Below are 21,884 nucleotides of genomic sequence, written 5' to 3'. Positions count from 1 at the left end.
TATGTACTGCAGCACAGGCTGCATGAATGATATTTTGTTTGTGTTCCAAGGGTTGTTTTTGTACTGCATTTGATCTGTTTGCGAGGGAGATAAAAGTCAGTGTGTTACCAGGGCTCCTTCTGCATATACCCAAGTCCTGAGGATGGCAGCTTGCTGGACGGAGGGCAGCCCCGCATCCTGCAAGGGATACCGCCAAACCACTCCGTCAAAGTGCTCATCAGGGTTTATATTGTGGCAGTAAGTAGACAGATGCTCTTTGAACCTTGAAATACCTTGGATGTTTCTTTTCAACTCAGTTTACTTGCAGTGTCATTGCCATGAAGCTTCTGAAAATCCTTGTCCACATGGTATAATTTTTTCTGGTTATATTTCAGACAGTTTCATACTGTAAAAATGGGTGTTCAGAGTACAAAATTTTCCATATTCCTCAGGAGAAATATTGAGATTTCTCCAATACTGGAAAATCACTTTAGTTGTTCAAACTGAAAGGGCAGGATACATAATCAACATAGTACAGACAACTTGTTCCAGCCATATTATGCAAATGCAGCCAGTTTCAATCAGTAGAGTTGTTTCAAAATCTCACACATTTAAACAAAACCTTAGTAAGGGGGAAATGGGAGCATATTTTTTGAGGGCTGTGAAGTGCACATTATCAAAGTGCTAGATATTGTGAATAAGTTTTGGAGTCAATAAAGGTAGAAATACAGAAGACAAGGTGATGAGAGAGCATGATGTGGGAAATAAAAAGGATAGGAATAACAAGTATTTCAGAGAACCAAGAGAGTTGCAGGTAATGTAAGAGAGAAAGATGGCAAGCAAAGAGACAGTGCAACAAAACAGAAGAGAAGAATAGGAAAAGATTTTTTTATTTCCTGAATATAAAGACTTAAAGGTCTTTTCCAACCTTACCAATTCTGTGATTCTATAAAGAATTATTTTGTGCTGTTCAAGGATCTGGAACAATATCTTTGGAAAACCTTTCCTGTAACTGACATGCACTTGTGCAGCCAGCTTTTTCCTCTGCATTACCTCTCCAGCTAATTTTTTTTCCATTATACTGGTAGGACAGCTCTTACACAGCTGCATCCTTGCAAACTTTTCTCCTCCAGATCATCTCTTCTTAGCAGCCTGCAAAGCTAAAGCCCAAAGTTTGCATTACATGAAGCAAGCAACGCCCCTGCCCTTCCAGAATACTTGGAACCAGGCAGAAAACCCACAGTCCTGTGCTGTAACCACACTTCATTTAAGCTATCTGCATTTAAGTGATCACAGCAAACTGAGAACACAGGTTTTTTTCCTAACAGGCATTTAACCTCAGCCCAGCTGATCCAGATGGAAAGTCAGATCCTTACATTGTGCTGAGACTGGGGAACACAGAAATCAAAGACAGGGATAACTACATCCCCAAGCAGCTAAACCCTGTATTTGGAAGGTCAGTGATGGCTTATTTTCTTATTCAGTGTAATTTGTGCTTTATCACTTGCTACTACTGTTGCTGTTGTTACTATTACAAAGTGCTTGCTATATTCTGATTTCTGCATGCTGGATGTTTTGTAATTATGCTGGTTAAAATGCTGACAATTGGTGTCACCCTGTATGATTATAAAATATATCATTTTTCTATCTATCAAAACACATCAAGTAATGGAATCTGTAAGAGAGTTTGCAAGATGATGCCTGAGTGGAAATGAAGCAACAAATGATATTTTCTGTGCAAATTAATACAAAAATTGAGTTTAAAGTGAAATAAATATCAGAACAGTAAAAGTATTTTCACAATCTTTATTGTTATTTCAGCTTGAATAGAGTGCCAAATAAATCTCATCATTTTAGGACTAGGACAAAAAAATAGCTTTTCAAACTTGTATGGCCTTTTGAATGGGGGAGCCAGGGGCAAGCTGTCAGTAAAAATCCACTTTGTATTATCAATGCTTTATAATTATTTATATTTTTGTTGGTAATAACTGTGATTTTGTTTCCCTGTAAATTTCCTTGTTTTAAGAAGGTTGAAAATATTTTGAATTGGGATGGAGTTATTCTGTAAGAACATCAAAACAGAGATACTGTACTACTTTGGACTGAAAGCCTCCTACAACAGGGTCCTGTCTGCCAAAACAGAGACATAGAGACAAACATTAAAGGAGAACAGACAAGAACAGAGTGGTCACTCCGTGGCATGACATCTCAGTTTCTATGATTTAAGCTTTTCTTAGCAGAGGTTGCAACTGATCCATCATTATGATAAATCATAGAGCACATAGCCATTATAGACACACATAGATGGAATGGGAAATCATCATTGTGTTTGTTTCAGGCAGGAAATGGGCTGTTCATTTGGATAGTTCATGCTGCTGCCAGTGGTAGTACTGGAGTGACTAGACCAGCAACTCCTTTCACAGCAGTAGTATTATAATAAACACCTCTCACCATCCTAAAGACCCTGGTCAGCAGGACACCACCAACTTCTGTCAATCCCAGACCATCTCCAAACCTATATTTCCTCCTAAAAGTACTCTGCTGTTGCTACAAAATTGAGTTTGATCACCTTGAGTAAAAGAACAAAACTCATCCATCCTTCAGGAGACAAAGCTTGGATTTGCCTGTGCTTTGGAGAAATCTGGAGTGAGTGTTGTGCTGATGAGGATGTCCTGCCTTCCACTAATTTTTCAAATGATTTTTAAAATCCCTTTTATATTTTCATCTTCCCTAAACTTCTCAACAACAATTCCTATCCCTGAAAATTGCAGTGAGTGAAAAAGGAGTTCTGATCTTTGCTTTTTTGAGACTTGTTTAAAACTTCTGACTGACCATTTTGTTGGGTGCCCCCAGATTCTTAATTTCAGTGTTTAACCTGCAGCTTTTGGAAGAGGATAGAAAAGACTCTTATGTACCTTTGGGGTGTTCTGAAAAGCATGTGAGAACTCTTGCATACAGCTTCCTGAGCCTTGTAATTTCCAGACTTCCACCTCTACTGGATTCAGGAGGGCAACAAAGATGATGAAAGGCCTTGAGGGGAAGCCATATGAGGAGTGGCTGAGGTTGCTCGATTCAGCCTGGAGAAGAGGAGACTGAATGGAGACCCCATTGCAGTTACAACTTCCTTGTGAGGGGAAAAGAAGGAGCAGGCACTGATCTCTTCTCTGTGGTGACCAGTGACAGGACTCAAGGGAATGGCCTGAAGTTGTGTTGGGGAGATTTAGTTTGGATATTAGAAAAACATTCTTCACCCAGAGGGTGGTCAGGCACTGGAATAGGATCCCCCAGGGAAGTGGTCACAGCACCAAGCCTGACAGAGTTCAAGAAGTGTTTGGATGATACTCTAAATCACATGATGTAACTCCTGGGGATGGTTCTGTGCAGGGCCAGGAGTTGGACTTGGTGATCCTTATGGGTCCCTTCCAAATCAGCGTATTCTGTGATTTTGTAATTGCAACTGACCAGCTCCATTCTGTCTGTTGTAGGTAGGAATAATCTTAGAACATTATAGGGAGTGGCAGAGAAGCAGGAGAAAGAAAACACTTTTGCAGTGTGTGTTTTTAGCATATTCAAATATTTAATCAAAGAAAAAAGAACTACCAAAAAAACCCCAGTTCTTGTTAGAAGAGGTACAATGCGCGCATTGTTTGCCCAGCATTTGTTAGCTTAGTCTTTTAGGCTTCAAAACTGATTTGACTGCATATAGGTCTCAATTTTTCCTGTAGATCATTTGAAATCCAAGCTACATTCCCCAAGGATTCCTTACTCAAAGTCTTGATCTATGACCATGACTTTGTGGGGACTGATGATCTCATTGGAGAGACAAAAATTGATTTGGAAAATCGTTTCTACAGCAGACATCGAGCTACCTGTGGGTTACAGAGTCAATATGAAATGTAAGTATTTCTTCAGACAGCAGCAGAGCACACAGTGAGTGACTTGACTTGAAAGAAAAATTTCAGATCTGGCTAAATATTAAGCTTTCTCCAGCACAAAAGTGTCACAGGAGGTATTTTAATTAAAATACACCAAAGAGCTTAGTTGGTGGCTCTGTGTAGCTGCCAGACTCAGTGGGAAGTGGATATTTTAAAATTAGCAGCACTGTTTGTTCAAGAAGTATTTTAGATAGTAAACAGATGATGTAATAACATACCTGGTTGATAAACTACCTTGAACAGGCATAAAGGGCAAATGGGGAAAAAAGTCTCTCAGAGAAGTTATGCCAGGGCACTACTCTACTCTGTTATTCACCTGCAGCTGGAGTGATTGCAGCAAGGCTGGGGGAACTTGTGTGGCTCTGGGGAGAGTGGGAGCAGAATGGGGCCGCTGGCATGGCCTCTGCAACGGGTGAGCCACAGGGCGGTGGTGCCAAACTCCTGGTCCCTGCCATACAGCTGCACTGTCAAGGATGTTATGCACAAAATTAATTAATGTGCAGAAATTCAACCTACAATAACTCCACTGCCCTGGGATAGGGCATTAAACCGGCAGATGTGGGTTGGTGTTCTCCTGTGATTGTTTCTCATTTTATCTACAAAAAAAGGGTGGACAATGTAAAAAAAGCAATCCAGGAGCACATACTAAACCACAATGCTTCCCTTGCAAGCTCAGTCTCCAGTGTGAGATATGTCTTCCTGTGCTTGCTCCAGGTCCCAGACAACATCAGCTTCCCCTCTGCATTAGGAAGCTGCAGAACATTTCCACTTGAATGGATGTAGCTCATGTAGACTTGAATCCTTATGGTAGAACATGGAATGAGCTCTGGTCCTTTTCCTCTTGGGAAGCAATGTCTGGGTTACTTTATCTAAGCTGTGGGTGAGGCTGCCTCAGCTTCTCCTGTGTGTTAAGAGTGGTTGGTCCCCAGGACTTGAGCAGAGAGAGACAGTGTCTCAGGTAAGAGGTAGTGCTGAACACCTCAAAGGAGAAGTTTGACTGAGCAGATGTCAGGGCCACCGACCACAAAATGAATTCTGCTTGGAAATTCCTGATTTGTCTGTGCACTTTGCTGAAGGAAAACCTCATCCATTTCTCTTCTCCCTTTGTTCCCTCCTTGCAGAGAAGGGTACAATGCATGGCGAGATGCAACCAAGCCAAGCGAGATCCTCACTAAGCTGTGTAAGGACTACAGAATCAATGGACCCTTCATGCGGCCGGGGGAGATACAAGTAGGAACAAAAGTCTTTAAGGGACAGACAGTCTTCACAGAAGATGAGAACGGTAATGAAATCATTCTTCAGTTACATTGTTGCAGTACCAAGAGCCTGCACAAACTGCAGCTGGGGCCCAGTTGTGCTATGCATTCTAAAGTCAGATTACTGGAGCCTGTGTCTAATTTGAAACACTCATATAACTGTGGCAGTGAAGGTTGTGTTTATTATTAGCTTTTGCTGTAGCTTGATTGCAGAGAATCCGAAGGGTGAAATAGTTGTTGCTGATGACCTACATCACCATGGTGGCTGTTGGGTAATACTTTGGACTAGCTCCTACCTGATCCCGAGAATGATATGCCTAGGATTGGCTGCAGTGCAGGTGACCCTCTTGGAACTTGTCTTCTGGTTTAGTATTGATCTAAAAGGAGTCCAGCTTGCATGCTCTGAGATCCTTCCACACAGTCTATCAAAGCATAGGAAGGCAAGGAGAGTCTTTCAAAAAATGTAATGCCTGCCTAAATTAAAACACTAGTTAGACAGACCCAAGAAGTGAGAAGAGAGAAAGGAAGTATAGATTTGCGTGGAGTTACCCGAAGTTAGACTAGTCTAGGACCACAGTTAGACTCCAGACCACTTAGCTGCCAGTTCTACCTTACCTACTTGTCTTTCCTGTCTTGTTTTTTATGTCCTCTTGGTTATTACCACTCTGACTGCTCTTCTGAAGCATTAACACAGCACTGCATAAATCCAGGTATCTGTGGGGTCCATGAATGCAGATGGCAGGACAGAACTTGCTTTCAGAGCTCCAAGATTTAAAAGAGGTCAAAGCTACCAGGACCTTGTGTGTCCATATCATAGGGTGGAGTGTGACAGAGTCATCAGTGAAAGGTGTCCCTCCTGGTGGCAGAGGTGTTGGACCAGATGGTCTTTGAACATTACTTCCAACACAAACCATTCTATGACTCAGTTTTATAGCGAGGATAAGGAAAAGAGGTATGAAGATGGAGCCTTTCGAGGGATAAAAAAGGAGCTGGTCTTGGAGAGACAGTAGTGGACACTGTGGCAGTGCAAGAAAACTTCCACTCCCTTATATGACCACATTCCTCTTGGCAGCTACAAAATACATCTCACAGTTTGAGTGGAAGGCTGCTAAGGTAGCATTGTTAAAGGGAGAAAAGTTGATACATTTTTGGTTTCTTGACCTGAAAAAGATTTTTTACTCCAGTATTGTTGTTTGTTTTCCTTGCTAGCAGATGACTGAGTGTGAATACCAGAAACAGGATCTCTAAATCAGAATTCCAGTTCACTAAAATGTGATTCAGACAAACCAATGTCAGACAAGATGATGGAAATCAGAAGCAAGGAAATACAGAACCAGATGGCAAAGACCAAAATACTTATGGACATAAGTTTTTCAACATGTTATACAGAAATAGTTTATAGCATAGTCTTTGCATAATTCCTATCCAGATTGCTGTTCTGACAAGTACATCTGGGTCCTTAATTCCTGATTGGTATCTGTGGTAGTTGTCATTTGGATCAATAAAACCAACAAAGACTGCAGATTTGAGTTCTAGAGGAGTACTGAAAAAAGGAAGCAGGACCATTTCCACTCTACAGGTGGAGAAAATGCACTTATCCATCCAGCTTTAAATTGCAAGGGAAATAATAATTTAACTTTGCTCTAGGAACATAGAAGTTAGACAGAATAGAATAGTTCAGTTGGAAGAGACATACCCCAATCACCTTGACCTGTCCACTACTCCCAGGTAGTCTAGGACTACCTGTAGCCAGTGGGAAGAAACAGGCATCTCCAGAGGTGATAAAAGGTGTCTTTGACAGGATATAGGATATCATAGGACAATCTATGTCATTGCTAGTGAGGCTGCCTGACTGATTAGCTCAGGCTGGAGACCTTGCTTTTAGTTGGCTAAAATTAGATGAAACACATCACACCTCAAACACATGAGGGAACCAAGATTCATAGCCACAGGATCATCCTTCCTCACTCTCTGAGCCATTGGAAAAGGTTTAATACCTACTGTTGAAATTCCAAATTAGTCTTTTTTCAACTACCAGCCATTCAGAGATAGCAACATCTGTAGGAAAAGTGGTAACAGTTTGCTGACACAAATGAATCTTAACCTCCTTCTCACTTAGGGACTTATCTTCTAATCTAGGAAATAACACTCTTCAAAAGCCTGGGCTCCTTTGGTGTGGACCCCACACAAAAAGGAAGGAAAGAGAAGCTCAAGAGCTCAGAAAGCTTCCTCTGCTTTCTAATAACCACCCTGCTTTCAATATTAGCACTGGTCCTTCCTTGAGGTGACATTCTTTGGGGTCTCCCTTCCAGTGGCCAAACTGAGCTGGTCAGAAGGTGACATTTGCTTGCCCAGAGACTTCAGCTCTCTTCCCTTGGGGTGTGACTCAGTTCTCCAGAGGGGTCTTTGCTGTTGCTGTCACAAAGCAAAATGAGGTGTAGACAACTGTTAGAGCCTATTTACTGTCAGCTTTGTGAAATCCAAGTCACCTTGTCTTTCATGAGCTTTAAAAATTTGCAATTTTCTGTAAAAAGAGTAGTTTACAGGCTTCTTCCATTCTGCTAATGTAATAGTGAAATGATTTGCTGTTTTACAGGTAAACTGCTGCTCAAGTGCTAAACTTTTAGTTACCCTCGTGGGTACCCTTATTTATGAGAACTAAATACATATCAAGGCCCTTCTTTATTTGGCTCTAATACATAAAACCTTTCTCCTAACTCAAGCAAAATTTTAATTACTATTTTTAATAATTAATGGAACATATTACCAGGGGTTCAATAGTATAATGCAGCTCTCTTCATTCTTTTTGTTTTGCTCTTTCCTGTAGAGGAGCCAGTTGAATCGTATGAACATCTCTCCTTAAAGGTTTTACGTGCTTGGGAGGAAATCCCTGGAGCTGGATATAAACTGGTCCCAGAACACATTGAGACTCGGCCTCTGTACCATAAGGATAAGCCAGGCATGGAACAGGTAGAGCAGCTCAGAGGGGGTGGTGATGGTAGATCCAGGAGCAGTTTCCATTTTCTTCAGTTCTTGCGGTTTCTACTTGTAGCTGCAAACTTACAGAGTCAGCATCCGAGTGTTGCACCATACACGAGACCTTGTATAGTGTCAGCCTGGAAATTGTCACCCATGTGTGTATACAGCCAATTACCTGAATACACAGTAATCACACAATATGTAACTGCTTTTTTCATTCTTTTAATTGTTTAAGTTTATTAAATTAACAAAGCCTTTGCTTATATTTGAATTTTGGTGGTTTTTTTTTTGTGTTCTTCACATACTATTTTGCATGGATTTTATCTTGAAGCTGACAATGTTTGAACTCTATTCCAACTTCATCAAATTCCTGAGAAATTGAAAGAATATGTGTATGAAAAAATACATTGTATAGATGAAATCATGGTTACAGGACAGTGAGATGGTTGGTTCTCATAGAGAAAGTGGTGGGTTTGGATGTCAAAACTATATTTAAAGGCTTTTGAAGTCTGCATAAAATAGGGTTACAGAGGTATTTGTCTCTTTTGTTTTTTAAGGGTCGTGTACAGATGTGGGTCGACATGTTTCCTAATGATATGCCTCTGCCAGGACCCCCAGTGGATATTTCACCAAGAAAACCCAAAGGGTAATGCCCTATGCTTTTCTCTCAGCAATAACTCTTCAAAGACTGAGTATTTCTTAAGTCTCTGGAAATAAATAGAAAAAGAACTATTAAAACAAACCTCTCCAGTCCTGAGAAAGGTTTTCTTAGATTCACATGACTTCAAGTCTAACAAAAGCATCTAGTTTGGTTTCTTCCAATAAATGACTCAAAGAACTGTTGATGAATTTTTCAACAAGGTTTATCACACACCTCTTCTACAAAAATATCCCTTTTTCTTATAGAGATTAAAGGTGGCTAGAGGAAAGAGTATCTTAATAATTTGGATGTTATCCACTTGTTGAGCTGAAAGGAGTAATTCTGGTTTCACTACCTCTTTCAGTGAGATGACTTGACCCTGGTTGAGCTCTTTAATCTGATGCAATAGAATTACACCTACTGGATTTCCAGCACTTCATTCAAAGATAGATCAAGAAACATATAAAGCAGTAACAAAGAGACAAGATCCATTTGGAATAGCCCTCTTTCAAATTTCACATTTAATTATGCTGCTTTATATGCAATACTGTGCATAGTTCTTCAAGCTAATTGAATGTTTGTAAATAAAACACAAAATGAGCAACAGAGTTCTCAGTCTATCATATATTTTAGCAAGGCCTTTCCTGATAATTTTATGTCTGAAGCAGCATCAGATACTATTCCTGTGTTATATATGTGTGAACAAGATTTCTTTTCCTTTCCTTTTACAAAAGCCAAGATTTGACAAAGAAACAAAAGTCCATGTAACAATTGCTTCCTTCAGACCAGAACTTTCTATAAAAATCCTTTTACCACAAGCATTTTTCAATTCAAAAAGATTTAAAGCTAATCGTGTCCAAAAAATCAAATTGTTGTTGCCATTTTTGTAGCAGGAGAAAATACTGTCAAATATTAATTATGAGAAAAAAACATGAACATGCAAACATGAGTTACACATCTTGCTGAGAAATGCATATTTGCCGCATTAAAACAGTCTTGAGGCTCCGTGAAACTTTAAACACTTTGTGAAAACACCTCTTAATGATAATTTCTGACTGAATAAGGCTCTGAGGGAGCATTGCAGATGCAAGTTTCTTTGGCTAGTGCAGAGGCTTGGTTTTCATGGTCAATATCTCCTTAAGAGCTCCATGATCTGGTAACTTCTGGCTACTTCTGGAGCAGAACATCTGGTAACTTTTGGAGCAAATTTTTTGCACACTCTGAGACTGAGGCTATTTCCAAGACAAAATGTGTCATATCAGAAAAACTATATATTTGTGTTCTCAAACGAAGTTTTTTTACCTTTTTTTTTTATTTTGTAATTCATACCACAACTCAAGGAATACCTGAATTTTTTGGTATCATTTTTTTATGTCACCTGCAATATATGTATTTCAGGTCAAGCTTTAGGATCTTTGAAAGGCCACCATAAATATCTGTATATAGGCAGTGGAAAGGATGGGAAAACTGTATTGCCTATTACTATTGTTTCTAAAGATGGTTTTACTTAAATGAAAATATGTCTAAGCAGTCCTTCTGTTCCCTTTAATGCACTAGATTGTACCAAATGCAGTGGGTTTAGGCATTTCTTCTGAAAAACACCTCTCAGGTAGCTCTAGTTTTTAATAACAAGCTGATCACTGTTTTGAAGACTGCTCTGATGATATTCAGATTAACTTTGCTTTGTTTCATTGTAGTATTTTTTTGAAAAGAATTGAAAATGAATAGTTATATAAAAAGTAAGGAATTTTCCATCTCTCCAAAGCTGACAGTGATCTTGCTGTTGTGCATCCTACTCCATGAGCTGAGAGGAGCCAACACCTCCACTCTATCAGTAGACTCTTGTAAACATGAGAGGCCTGGGCCTGATGCACAAATACAACATTTCTCACTTTATAAAAGCATGATTTGATGGAGGTTTGCATTAGTGTCTGACCAGAGCTTGAATTTAACAGGCCTACTTTTTCTTTTTCAGATATGAACTGAGGGTAATAATCTGGAATACAGAGGATGTAATTCTAGAAGATACAAATGTCTTTACAGGGCAAAAATCAAGTGACATCTATGTAAAAGGGTAAGTTCTTCAACACTTGTCTTCAAAAGAACATAATAATTCATTCAAAATTAGGGGGGAAATTATGTTGTGAGACTATTCAATAATATTTGATTCTGTGACCCAGGCACTTTTCTCTAAATCCCATCCCACATTACTCACCTATATTGAATATTGCTTCTTCCCCATCCCCGCTTTATATCAAGTAACTATAAAATGACACCAGTTGTTAGTTTTGACTCAGGCAGAGTTGGCACAAGACAAGAACCAAACTCACTGATTAGTGGAGATTAAACACTTATAGAACGTGACACTGTAAGAGTTTACACAGATGCAGAGAGGTTTGACATAATCAGAGAAAAAGGAAATATGACCTTATTAGGAACAAGAAAGCAGATCTGTTCCAGACTATTTCTATTGCAAATATTTCTAATTTCATGTGTGGGTGAATGATAATGGCCAAGCTAAGGAGCACATCACATGAGCACTTTCTGCTTTCCATCTCCTTCCTTTCTTGGGACTGTAGCAGGTTACTTCTTACTTAGTTGCCTATTTTGGGGTACTGCTTTGCACTTTCTGCTTCTGAGCAGGATTTGTATGCAAGTACCTGGGAGGAGTGGGAGAAAATTATGGCAAAAATGGCAGCATGAAATACTGAAAAGCTCAAGTGCCAGACTGGCCATAGATTTCTTACCATTTTTCCACTACTTGAGAGTGAGATTAATGTGTCAATATGAATTGTATCATTGTGGAGGCATATGGCAGAATGAATTTCCTTAAAAACCTGATGCAGTGTTGCCAATAACCAAATGCAGCAAGCTGAAGGAGGGAGAACTGGGGCTGATGGATCAGGAAAGAGAGGATGTTTTCCACTTTGCAGGTTCTGAAAATCACATGAGTGTAATAAGATACCAAAAGTAAACATAAGGACGGGGAAATCTGGTAGCAGCTCTTACTCCTGTGTAGGACATACCTACATGCATTTTACCAGGGAAACTTGCATTGTCTATGACCAAGCCAGGTGGGGCACCTGGAGTGTCACCACTCCTTTGGAGCACGGGGTACTAGTCCAGGTGAAGCACACACTAGTACAGCCATATGGCCCCAGTGTGCTGCAGGCATGGGTTTTGCACACACACTGGCTGAGCAAACCTCCCTTTGCAGGTCCCTGAGAAGAGCTGCTCTGAAATCACTGGTGTTCACACAGATGGATCCAACTTAGCAATGAACTAACGTCTTCAGAGCAGCAGCAGAGTAGCTGAGTGCCCCAAAGTGAGGAATTAAATAGGGAGTCAGCGTTTGTGCTGAGCTGTGTGATAACATGAGGTCATCACTATCAATGCCAGAACAGTCTGACAGGGAAGCCAGGAGTGGAAAACTATTTGCTTTTGTGCCTTAGTGATGATTACACAAATCTTACTATGTTCAGACAGTGCATGTTACGCTGCATCTGACACCAGGCATGGATTTGCAGTGGGGACAGTGCCATGCTTCAGATTGTTATCATTTTTCCAATTCCTTTTTGAAATATTGGGCCTTATGGGGGGAAAGCCACTATTTTGAAGCAGTACAAAAATGCTAATCTACTCCAGCTGTGATAAATCATCTTTGGAACTCATGCATAGCTAGCTGGATCATTACCTTTGTGGAGCTCTTCAGAAAAGTTAATTATGCTTAGGAAAACCTTGTCCTTTAGTACCATAGCACATCCAATATTGTGCACACTGTAGCAGAAACCAAGAAAAAATTCACACAAACCCCAAAGAGTCTTCCACAGCCATACTTATGCCATGTTTATACCTGCAAAGAGCAACTGCAAACAATTTAGATTCCAATACTGAGCACTGAAATCAGTCTCGGGACACTGACACAGAATTTGTTAGTGTGGCACATGAATGCAGGGTCATTAGTACTGGAAAAATGATTGATGCTGTCATTGTCTGTCCTAAAGTAGAGGATGTTCTGGCCAGTAACAAACAACCAACTGGTATTTTGGGTTCTGACCAAAATAAAAATCTCGTTCACACTCTCAGCTTTCATTCACCACTGGCCATTTCTGCAGCCTGTGCCACAGATGGGAGGTGGCTGAGATAACCAATTCAGGGCTGTTGCTGCATGTCACAGTCCTGAACAGTCCATCGCCTCTTACTGATTAGGTAGGAAATAGTAAATGGTCATGCCTGCAACCAATTAACAACAATTACAATTCAAGCTCCCCTGGTGACAGCAATGTTTTCGACTGTGCTTCCTGTAGGTGGATAAAGGGCCTGGAAGAGGACAAACAGGAGACAGACGTACATTACAATTCCTTGACAGGAGAGGGCAACTTCAACTGGCGCTTTGTGTTTCCGTTCCACTATCTCCCAGCAGAGAAACAAATCGTGGTTAGTAAAAGAGAAAATATATTTTCCTTGGAAAAGACAGAACGCAAAATACCTGCTGAGCTGGTGCTTCAGGTGTGGGATTTCGAAAGACTCTCTTCAGATGATTTCTTGGGTAAGTATGCAATGGATCTGCCTGAACTTCATGTGAGGTCTCACCAAATCTGTATCTCATAGTGGTAAGTACAAAATGGTGTCTGAGCCCCAACTTTAGCTTGTCTTTTTCTGAAGCACCACATTGCAAACTTACACATTTCTTGGAGAGCCAATCAGATGAGACAATGCCAATGCGGTACAAATAATGACTGACAGACAGAGAAATCCCCAGCTCTAACACTTGGGCCCAAGCTGCAGCATTGCTCCATGTATCTTGTCTGGAAGCTGCTTTTGGGATGCTTTCGTGTCTGTCTGGTCTGAGTGTAGTCACATTACTTCTTCCTCCAGGCACTCTTGAATTGAACCTGAATGGGTTCCCTCGAGCAGCAAAGACATCCAAGAGCTGTGACCCAGAAATGATTGTGGCAGTAAGTGAAGAAAACAAGATCTCCATATTTCAGCAGAAGCGCGTCAGAGGCTGGTGGCCTTTCATGAAGGCTGGGGAGCTCACGGTAGGCAGCTCACTGCAGATGACCAGCTTTTCTCTCGGACTGATACTCTGCTGAGATCCTGAAACAGATAGATGGTAACCTTGGATATGCCATCTAAAGAACAACCACCACTGGCAATCTATAGGACTCCTCCAAATGCTTTAGCAGTTCTCCATAGATTTGGTTCAGAAAAACTCAGGCAACCAGAGCACTTTGTACTTTCTCTTTACTTTCTGCTACTGTTTGTCTCACAGAATACTGGGTGTGTGAAGTGGAAAATCAGGTGTTTCCAGCTAACTTTATGTGAGCTGAGAAAATCTGAGAAAGAATCTCACCTGATTATTTGTTTCTTTACTGTTTATGGCTAACTTCAACCCACCCAAAGGAACTGATTTTGGAGTCTACCAAAATTCACTTTGCTGGTGACATATCTCAAGTAGAAAGAGAGCAGTTCCCTCTTCTTGTTGGAATGTGCTCAGTATTTTTTAGTTTAGTGGCAGGGTACAATTGGCATAGAGGAACACAAAGGACAATTATAGCTTCCCCAAAACTCTACAAGACATGTTATGTTAGAATTATCCTCCTAAGCAGAATATAAAAGCTGCCGCACAAATTTTCATTTATCTGAAGCCTGTAGCATAACAAGGCTTGCAGCAAGGTATGAAGCTCACTCAGCATGTACCTAATAATTCCACAGAATGACAGAATTTTTAGGGTAGGAAGGGACCTCTGAAGATCATCCAGTCCAACCCTGCTGCCACAGCATATGATGCAGGGACATGTCTAGATGTGTTTTTAATGTCCAGAGAGGGAGACTCCACAAACTCCCTGGGCAGCCTGTTCCAGTGCTCTACCGCCCTAATGTGAAAAAGTTCTTCCTCATGTTGAGGTGAAAATTTGTGTGTTTTTGTTTATGTTCTTTGTCCTATTCCTGGGCATGACCAAAGAGTCTGGCACCATCCTCTTAGCACCCACCTTTGAGGTATTTATGTGCATTAATAAGGTCCCCCCTAGTCTTCTCTTCTCTAAATCCAACAGGCCCAGCTCCAGCAATCTCACCTCGTAAGAGAGATCCTCCGGACCTGTAGTCATTTTTGTAGCCTCCACTGGAATCTCTCCAGGAGCTGCTTGTCTTTCTTGTACTGAAGAGTCCAGAACTGGACACAGCACTTCAGATATGGCTTCACTAGGGCAGAGTAGAGGGAAGGATCACCTCCTTCGACCTGCTGGCCACACCCAGGGTTTATCTCAGGGTTTTCTGCTGCAGCTTCTCTTCATAATTGAAGTACTTTCTGTGCATAATCTAAAGCTACACTGCAGTTTTCATTGTTGAACACAACTTCTCCATTATACCTGTCTCTAAGGCTCCTCTTTGCTGTCACAGCGGAATAGAATCCTCAGTGTAAATGAAAGACAGCTCTGATCCTGTTTCCAAGGTGGAGTGCATGTATCAAGGCATGAAGTACATCCTGATAGTTGATTCTGCGCACAGACTTTGGGACAGGTCTATATGAAACAGAGCTGTGTGAGCTAGTGAAGGAAAACCCAAGCTGATGTGCCTACATGGCCACAGAGCACCATGGAAGCTTGAACACAAATTTGGGCATCCTACAGCCCTGTTCTAAAATTAGTGTGGTTGGAGTTTCTTTAGGTCCATTCAGATTCCTGTGGGGTTACAGACCAAGAGCTACAATCTCTGTTCCTGTAGTACAGCCCTCTACAAATTCACCTGTTTGGCCCTTTTTACGGGATCTCCCTTTGTCTCCAGACTTTTCATTGATTCTCTAAGGATTTTTCCAAGCCTCACCATTCCTTTGTATTTCTGTCCATTCCAGAAACAAGAACATTTTAATAAAAGGTGCCATCTTCAAGTTCATTGCCTTCTTCAAACTGAAGGTGACTGTGTACTTTCCAAGGATTTAGTGAGTGGTCTCCACTCCTAAATCCCTGCTTTACCTTCATTTTCTCAACTCTAGTACAACTGATTCTCCTTCTCCCAGTCCACTTTCATCTCTTTATGCGCTTGTCTTCCAGCCCCATTCTGTGCTGAATCACAGCCACTGGCCATAGATTAACACTTTAGATTAACACCATTCACAAATTTATGGGGTAGGAAAATAACAAATACATATAAAGCCATTTGTCTCTTTTTAATCCAGCACAGATTTTAGGAAGTTGATTTGATTTACCCATTCTTCATTGTAACTGGAATCTTTAAATCTCTGAAATATTATTTTTCCCTTTGGCCTAATTAAGTCTTAGACAGTACTGAGGAACAGACCTGATCCCTGAACAGGGAAAAGCAAGAACTTCTCTACAGGCAGAATTATCAACAGATTTGTTACTCTGAGTGCAAGGAGAAAACAAATGTTTAATCCATGTTTAGGAAGATCTAACTTCCATAGCAGACGTTGCAATTGATACTATGTGTCCAAATTACAGATTACATATGTCAGATCAGATATTTCTACTGCAAGGTATAGGAGACACAATCTTTTATAAGTGATAATATTTTACTGGTCACTCAACAAGCTTTAATGACTTCTCAGAGTGAAAACAAGCACTAAACCAGCAGTTACATTCCATTATGACTTTTCTGAATTCTAGAAATTATCAGTAAGTTGGTGCTGAACAAAGTTGTCCTCTTGTTATCACTCTGAGTATCATCCTCTGGCCACCCATCAAGAAAATGGGCTCTGGGTTGCCCTGTCAGACTGCTATTCTTTAGGCCTTAGCAGAGCTCTAAGACTGCATGATGTTTTCTTCACAAGGTCTCATTTCTAACCATCTTCCTTTTGCGAGCTGAGACCCAACAGCTACACTGCTCCAGCATTTGTGACTGGCTGAATTTCCCCCTGCTGATGGACTACATCTTGCCCAGGTCAACAACACAACTTCCAGCTCAGCCATTCAGTCTGCCAGGAGGTGTCATAGGCAGAAGACACATCTTCCCACATGAACTGCATTATAATTTAGGAGCCAGAAAATATATTTATGAGTCTGGAAGAAAATCTTCCACTTCTCTTTCCCACAGTCCTTAAGCATAGATCAGTAATCTGGTGCCTCAGGCTTTCCTTGTGCCTTCTATTAGACTGCAAAGACTATCTTTTCCCCTTTGCCCTCAGCTGGTTTCATCATTTCTCCACAAGAAGAGTGCTGCTCTGAGTTAGCGATAATAACCCAAGACTGGATGTTTACATATGATCTCTCTGACCCAGGGCAAGGTGGAAGCTGAGTTTCACTTAGTCACAGCGGAAGAAGCTGAGAAGAATCCAGTAGGAAAAGCTCGAAAGGAGCCTGAGCCTTTGGAAAAACCCAAGTGAGTAGGAACATGCTCATAAAACAAGATGGGACAACCTGGCTGCTGGCACTCGTTGCTGGTAGCACCTTCCAGGTTAGCTGAAATGCCTTCCTCTGGAAGGCCAAATAAGTTGGCCTTGCTGCACTTTTTTCCTCAGCTAGAGATCACACATGAGCTTATTCCATAGCTGACCTGACATGATAACATCTTAAATCATGATAACTTACACATACATCCAACACCTCAGTTTGGTCATCTATAAATACCAGATGGATTATATCTATTAGAAGCAATATTAGAATCCTGTTAACTCAGCATTGCCAAATTCACCACTAAACTATTGTCCCTAAATACCACATCTATATGTTTTTAAACACCTCCAGGGACAGTGACTTCACCACTTCCCTGGGCAGCCAGTTCCAATGCTTGATGACCCTTTTGGTCAATAATTTTTTACCTAATATCCTATCTAAATCTTCTTTGAAGCAACTTGGGGTCATTTTGTCTCATTCTGTCACTTGTTACTTGGGCAAGAGACCAGCCCCCATTTCACCACAACCTCCTTTCAGGCAGCTGTAGAGAGCAGTAAGGTCTCCCCTAAGCCTCCTTTTCTCCATGATAAACACCCCAAGTTTCCTCAGCTGCTCCTCCTATGACCTGTGCTCCAGGTCCTTCACAGAAGGGTAATGGAGCTGGTGGTCATGCAAATGATATACAACTTTGAAACTTTCTCTACTTTTATTCTACTTCATACTCAAAGAATGAAGATGCTTATTTTTTTATCTTTATTATTTTTCATCATGAGACAATTAAAGTAGTTTAATGAAGACATTTTAAGTAGTTTAATGATGGCAAATGATCTAGAAGGAGCATTTTATCTTTCAGTATTTGTCACATTAAAAAATATTATCAGCTGACATTTGCATTCTGAAAAAGGTACATATAATCTATTTTGGCTCGAGGGGTTTTTTCTATTAAAGCAATGAGGTGGATTAAAATTTAAAAAAAAAAAATGGAAGAGAGAGAAATTGATGTTGTATTTCCTGATACCAAAGCTTCTAAAAATCAATTTCTTATCATCATGGTAATCATTACACATTAATTTTGTTTGTTTGAAATATATCCCAGGATAAACATGAAAAAGGAGAAAACAGCATGAAGGAATTCCCAACACGCTTACTAAGGGTATAAATTTATCCTGAAAATTAGAGACATTATAAACTTGTTTAAACCTAGCCTTTAAGGCTTTAATCAATCATTTCACCCAAAATCTTTACCCAAAGGCAGGATGAGCCATGCCTGACAGATGTCTGTGCCTGAAAGATTCCCAGTAATGGAAACAGAAGAGAGAGGACTGGGATAGCTCTGAAATACATGTGGTGGGAAGCAACTAACCTAGTGAGTTTTAAGAGAGAGTGCCCTGGGCAACAGAGGGATTTCACGTACAGGAGGTCATCAAGAGGATGCAAAAGGCACCACCGTATTTTTCTCTCACGTTTTTAGTCCCAGGCCATGTACCCCAGGCAGTCTGGGGCTCCAGGCCTCCCTGTGTTTTTACGTCAAGGGCATTTAATTCACAAATGTGCTGCTGGGCCAAAAGGTTGTCAATGGTCTGGTGGCTGCTTCTCTGCTGCACACTCAGCCTGGAGATGTTTGGATCCAGAAGCCATAAAAACCAGAGTCTTGCACCAGATCTTGCACTGAGTGATCAGAGGCTCCAGATATAGGTTTTTGTGATGAAATACACAGCCAACACGTGGCTCAACACAGTTCTATTCTTAGTTAAGATGTGTGCCTCAATTAAATCACAATTAGGGTGGGGCAAGTGTCACTTGACACCACCCACCTCAGAAGCAAAACATTCAGGTTCCTTTTGTAGCTGTTCATGTACAGGTAGGGGAATCATCCCATTTACCTACCACACATACCCTAAAGATGGGAGCTGGGAAAGAGAGGACTTGTCCTTTGGAAGGTCCTTCCTCTTCCCATGCAGTCAGTCCACAATTGACCAGGCAGGGCACCAAAGTTTTAAAGTCAGGCATAATAAATCCTAAGGTAACTAAAGCAGTACCAGCATGTGAATAGTAATAACTATTTTAACTAGACACTCACTGGGAAGAAAATAAACTGATAGTTGAAGATACTTCATGCGTCAGTTCCATTAAAATTTAAAGGTAATAAAGTTTACCAGCTCAGTGCCTCTGAGTGATGAAATATCTGGTTCACATATGCAGAGTAGTCACAATCACCCGAGAGATAACTGTTTCTGCCCTTCAAATGAATTCTCTTCAGAAAGGAGTGGGTCTCAAGGAACTTTATGCCAGGGCCTCCAGATCTCTATGTCAGTACTGTAGGTTCACATTTTTTTTCATCATGTAGGATCACCCAGAGAAGCACAGAAATTTCCAACTGTTTTGCATAATTAAGTTTTTTTAATTAAGAAACAGAATAATTGCAAACCCAAAATTATCTTCTAAGATCTGTAAACAGTAGAAGCCTCTTTAATGTACCAGTGCAAAGGCAGACAAAGATTAAATATCTGTGAACTAGAGAGAGAAACATGTAAATAAAGAATACGGTGCCATGAGTGTAATTTCCTGCTGGCCAAAGCACCATGAGGTTATCCATCTCTTCATCTCTGCAGATCAAGACAGGATGCTTTGCTGGATGCAGTCTATTCTAATTAATGCACTGTTGTAAGTGGTATTGAATTCTATTGCCTATGTTGCAAAGAAAACTAATTAAATGTACAACAGTCTGGGGATTTCCCTGCCTTTAAAGGTTATGAAAAGCCTTTTAACAGAGGCAACATGCAGAATATTGTTCAGACTATCCAGTTTTTTTAATAATTCCTTTTAACCTGGAGGGCTTATTTGTTGATTTATTTCTGAGTCATTTCTACCTCAGTATGAAACACAGTCAGTATTTAAAAGATATTCTGTTGGCTTTTTAGATTTACAGACTTTCTGTCATGTTTGCATTCACTTCCACATGCTGAATGCTGAGTTCACCAGATAACTCAGACACTTTAAATTCCTGAAACAGCTCTCTGGAGTGAGACACAGCCATAGCTTTCTGTGGCCTTCAGTTAATTTCCTTCTCCTTATTGCTACACCATCTGCACAATTACAGTGACATTGGATAAGAAAGACAACCTGCTCCAGTTTTATGGGTGTCAATTTTGCACCACACCACTGCATTTGTCAGGTCACCCCATCATGCCAATCTGTCAGATGTTGCCCTGGGTAGGGCTGTTGAAGTCAGAGGCATAGAGCACTCCCGAGCTGAGTGGCTTGTCAGAGGAGAGACTATACCAACGTTTCTCCTAAGGAGAACAATGTTTTCCTCTCTGTATGCAGTTAGTTTTGTTGTACAGTGCAGAGAAACTTCTGCTTATGGAGGAGAACACGACATGGGGCAACATTTGGAAAAAGCTTGGATTGTGGAATGCAGATATTCTCCACTGGAAGAAGGTGGCTCTTCTTTATGTACGCAGGCAAACTACATGGGTTTCATCTCCTCATCATTTTCTGTTTTCAGGAGGCCTCTTTAAAATTTCCTCCTGAAAATACACCCCTTTGGGCCTTATGCCAGGTCTGAACTGGCTCTAACTATTATGACAGCATGACTATCATGTGCAATCAGCTATTTTGTAGTGGCCCATTACCACTTTTGTGATGCTAAATTCTTTGAAATTATTGGAAAGCTTTTGTATTCAAGTTCAAGATGCCCACATTTCTTCTTTAGGATTTGTCATGATCTTGTTTGCAGTTTTGAACCCCACATTGTGACATAAATTGGAGTATTTATGAAGTGTGAGCTGGAATTTCATTTTGAGTGGTGTGTAGAGGATTGGGCTCAGGGATGAGTGGACCAATATCTTTGTGAAACTTGTGGATGTTCCCTCTAAACTCTGTAGTAGGTAACCAAGAGTTAAAGGCCCTTTCTAGACTCAAATATATATTTTGCTATTGGATAACTTTGGAAAGAGATAGATATGCCTTTATAAACATTTTTCTTTTTCTTTCTTCCCCTTTAGCCGACCAGACACATCGTTCTCTTGGTTTGTAAATCCTTTCAAGTGTTTGTATCACCTGATCTGGAGAAATTACAAGAAGTATATCATCATTGGCATAATTCTGCTTATTCTCATTGTCTTCCTGGTACTCTTCATCTACACACTGCCGGGTGCAATCAGTGAAAGGATAGTTATAGGAAGACAGTAGGTTATGGCTCTCATAATCAATCATATACAAATACTTCGGCTAAAAATAAAACTCAGGCAAAATAATCAACCTGAAACACATCTCATTCCTTATAAAATTTTTTTTAAAAATCTATTTGCATCAGAAACTGGAACTCTGAGATTAAAAAAAGTCTCTTTTTTTGAATGCTCATTCAGATCCATCACTGGTGCAGCTTTATTGATATTACTATTGAAAAGGTCATTATGTACCCAAAATGGAAAGTAAATTCCTCAATGCTATGCAGAAACTGATTTGTCAGTCAAGTATTCTTTTTTCCAGAAAAATTATTTAGTATTAAGAGCAAAATCTGTACACAAGGATAACTGTGGAATATAGTATTTGCATAGTTTTGCAATTAATTATTTTAACTGTTTTTCAATGGAAATATAACGGCATGCTCATTTTTAAATAAAAGGTGTTATTAAAAAAAATTGATCATTACATTGTCTCATTTGGTGTCTGTCTCGGTTTGAGGGGAAAAAACCAAAATGTTTTACTCACAAGCAGGGGAGGGGCCTCCTCCACG

The 21,884-nt window shown here is 40.4% G+C and overlaps 1 protein-coding gene across 1 annotated transcript in view; it reads left to right on the top strand.

The window, feature by feature from the left end:
- FER1L6 (fer-1 like family member 6) overlaps nucleotides 1-21,337 on the top strand; it is a 74,228-nt gene extending 52,891 nt beyond the window's left edge. The window contains exons 31-41 of the mRNA XM_071554242.1: nucleotides 112-237; nucleotides 1,308-1,435; nucleotides 3,705-3,875; nucleotides 5,036-5,196; nucleotides 7,998-8,140; nucleotides 8,707-8,795; nucleotides 10,765-10,863; nucleotides 13,097-13,338; nucleotides 13,668-13,831; nucleotides 17,029-17,129; nucleotides 21,151-21,337. Of these exons, the coding sequence (XP_071410343.1) occupies nucleotides 112-237; nucleotides 1,308-1,435; nucleotides 3,705-3,875; nucleotides 5,036-5,196; nucleotides 7,998-8,140; nucleotides 8,707-8,795; nucleotides 10,765-10,863; nucleotides 13,097-13,338; nucleotides 13,668-13,831; nucleotides 17,029-17,129; nucleotides 21,151-21,337 (1,611 nt within the window). The remainder of the gene's footprint in view (nucleotides 1-111; nucleotides 238-1,307; nucleotides 1,436-3,704; nucleotides 3,876-5,035; nucleotides 5,197-7,997; nucleotides 8,141-8,706; nucleotides 8,796-10,764; nucleotides 10,864-13,096; nucleotides 13,339-13,667; nucleotides 13,832-17,028; nucleotides 17,130-21,150) is intronic.
- Nucleotides 21,338-21,884: the final 547 nt, after the last annotated feature.

This window comes from Pithys albifrons, chromosome 4 (assembly GCF_047495875.1).
Source record: "Pithys albifrons albifrons isolate INPA30051 chromosome 4, PitAlb_v1, whole genome shotgun sequence".
Lineage (NCBI taxonomy): Eukaryota > Metazoa > Chordata > Aves > Passeriformes > Thamnophilidae > Pithys > Pithys albifrons.
The sequence above is the reverse complement of the archived record's forward strand: the minus strand, read 5'-3'. Positions and strand labels throughout refer to the sequence as shown.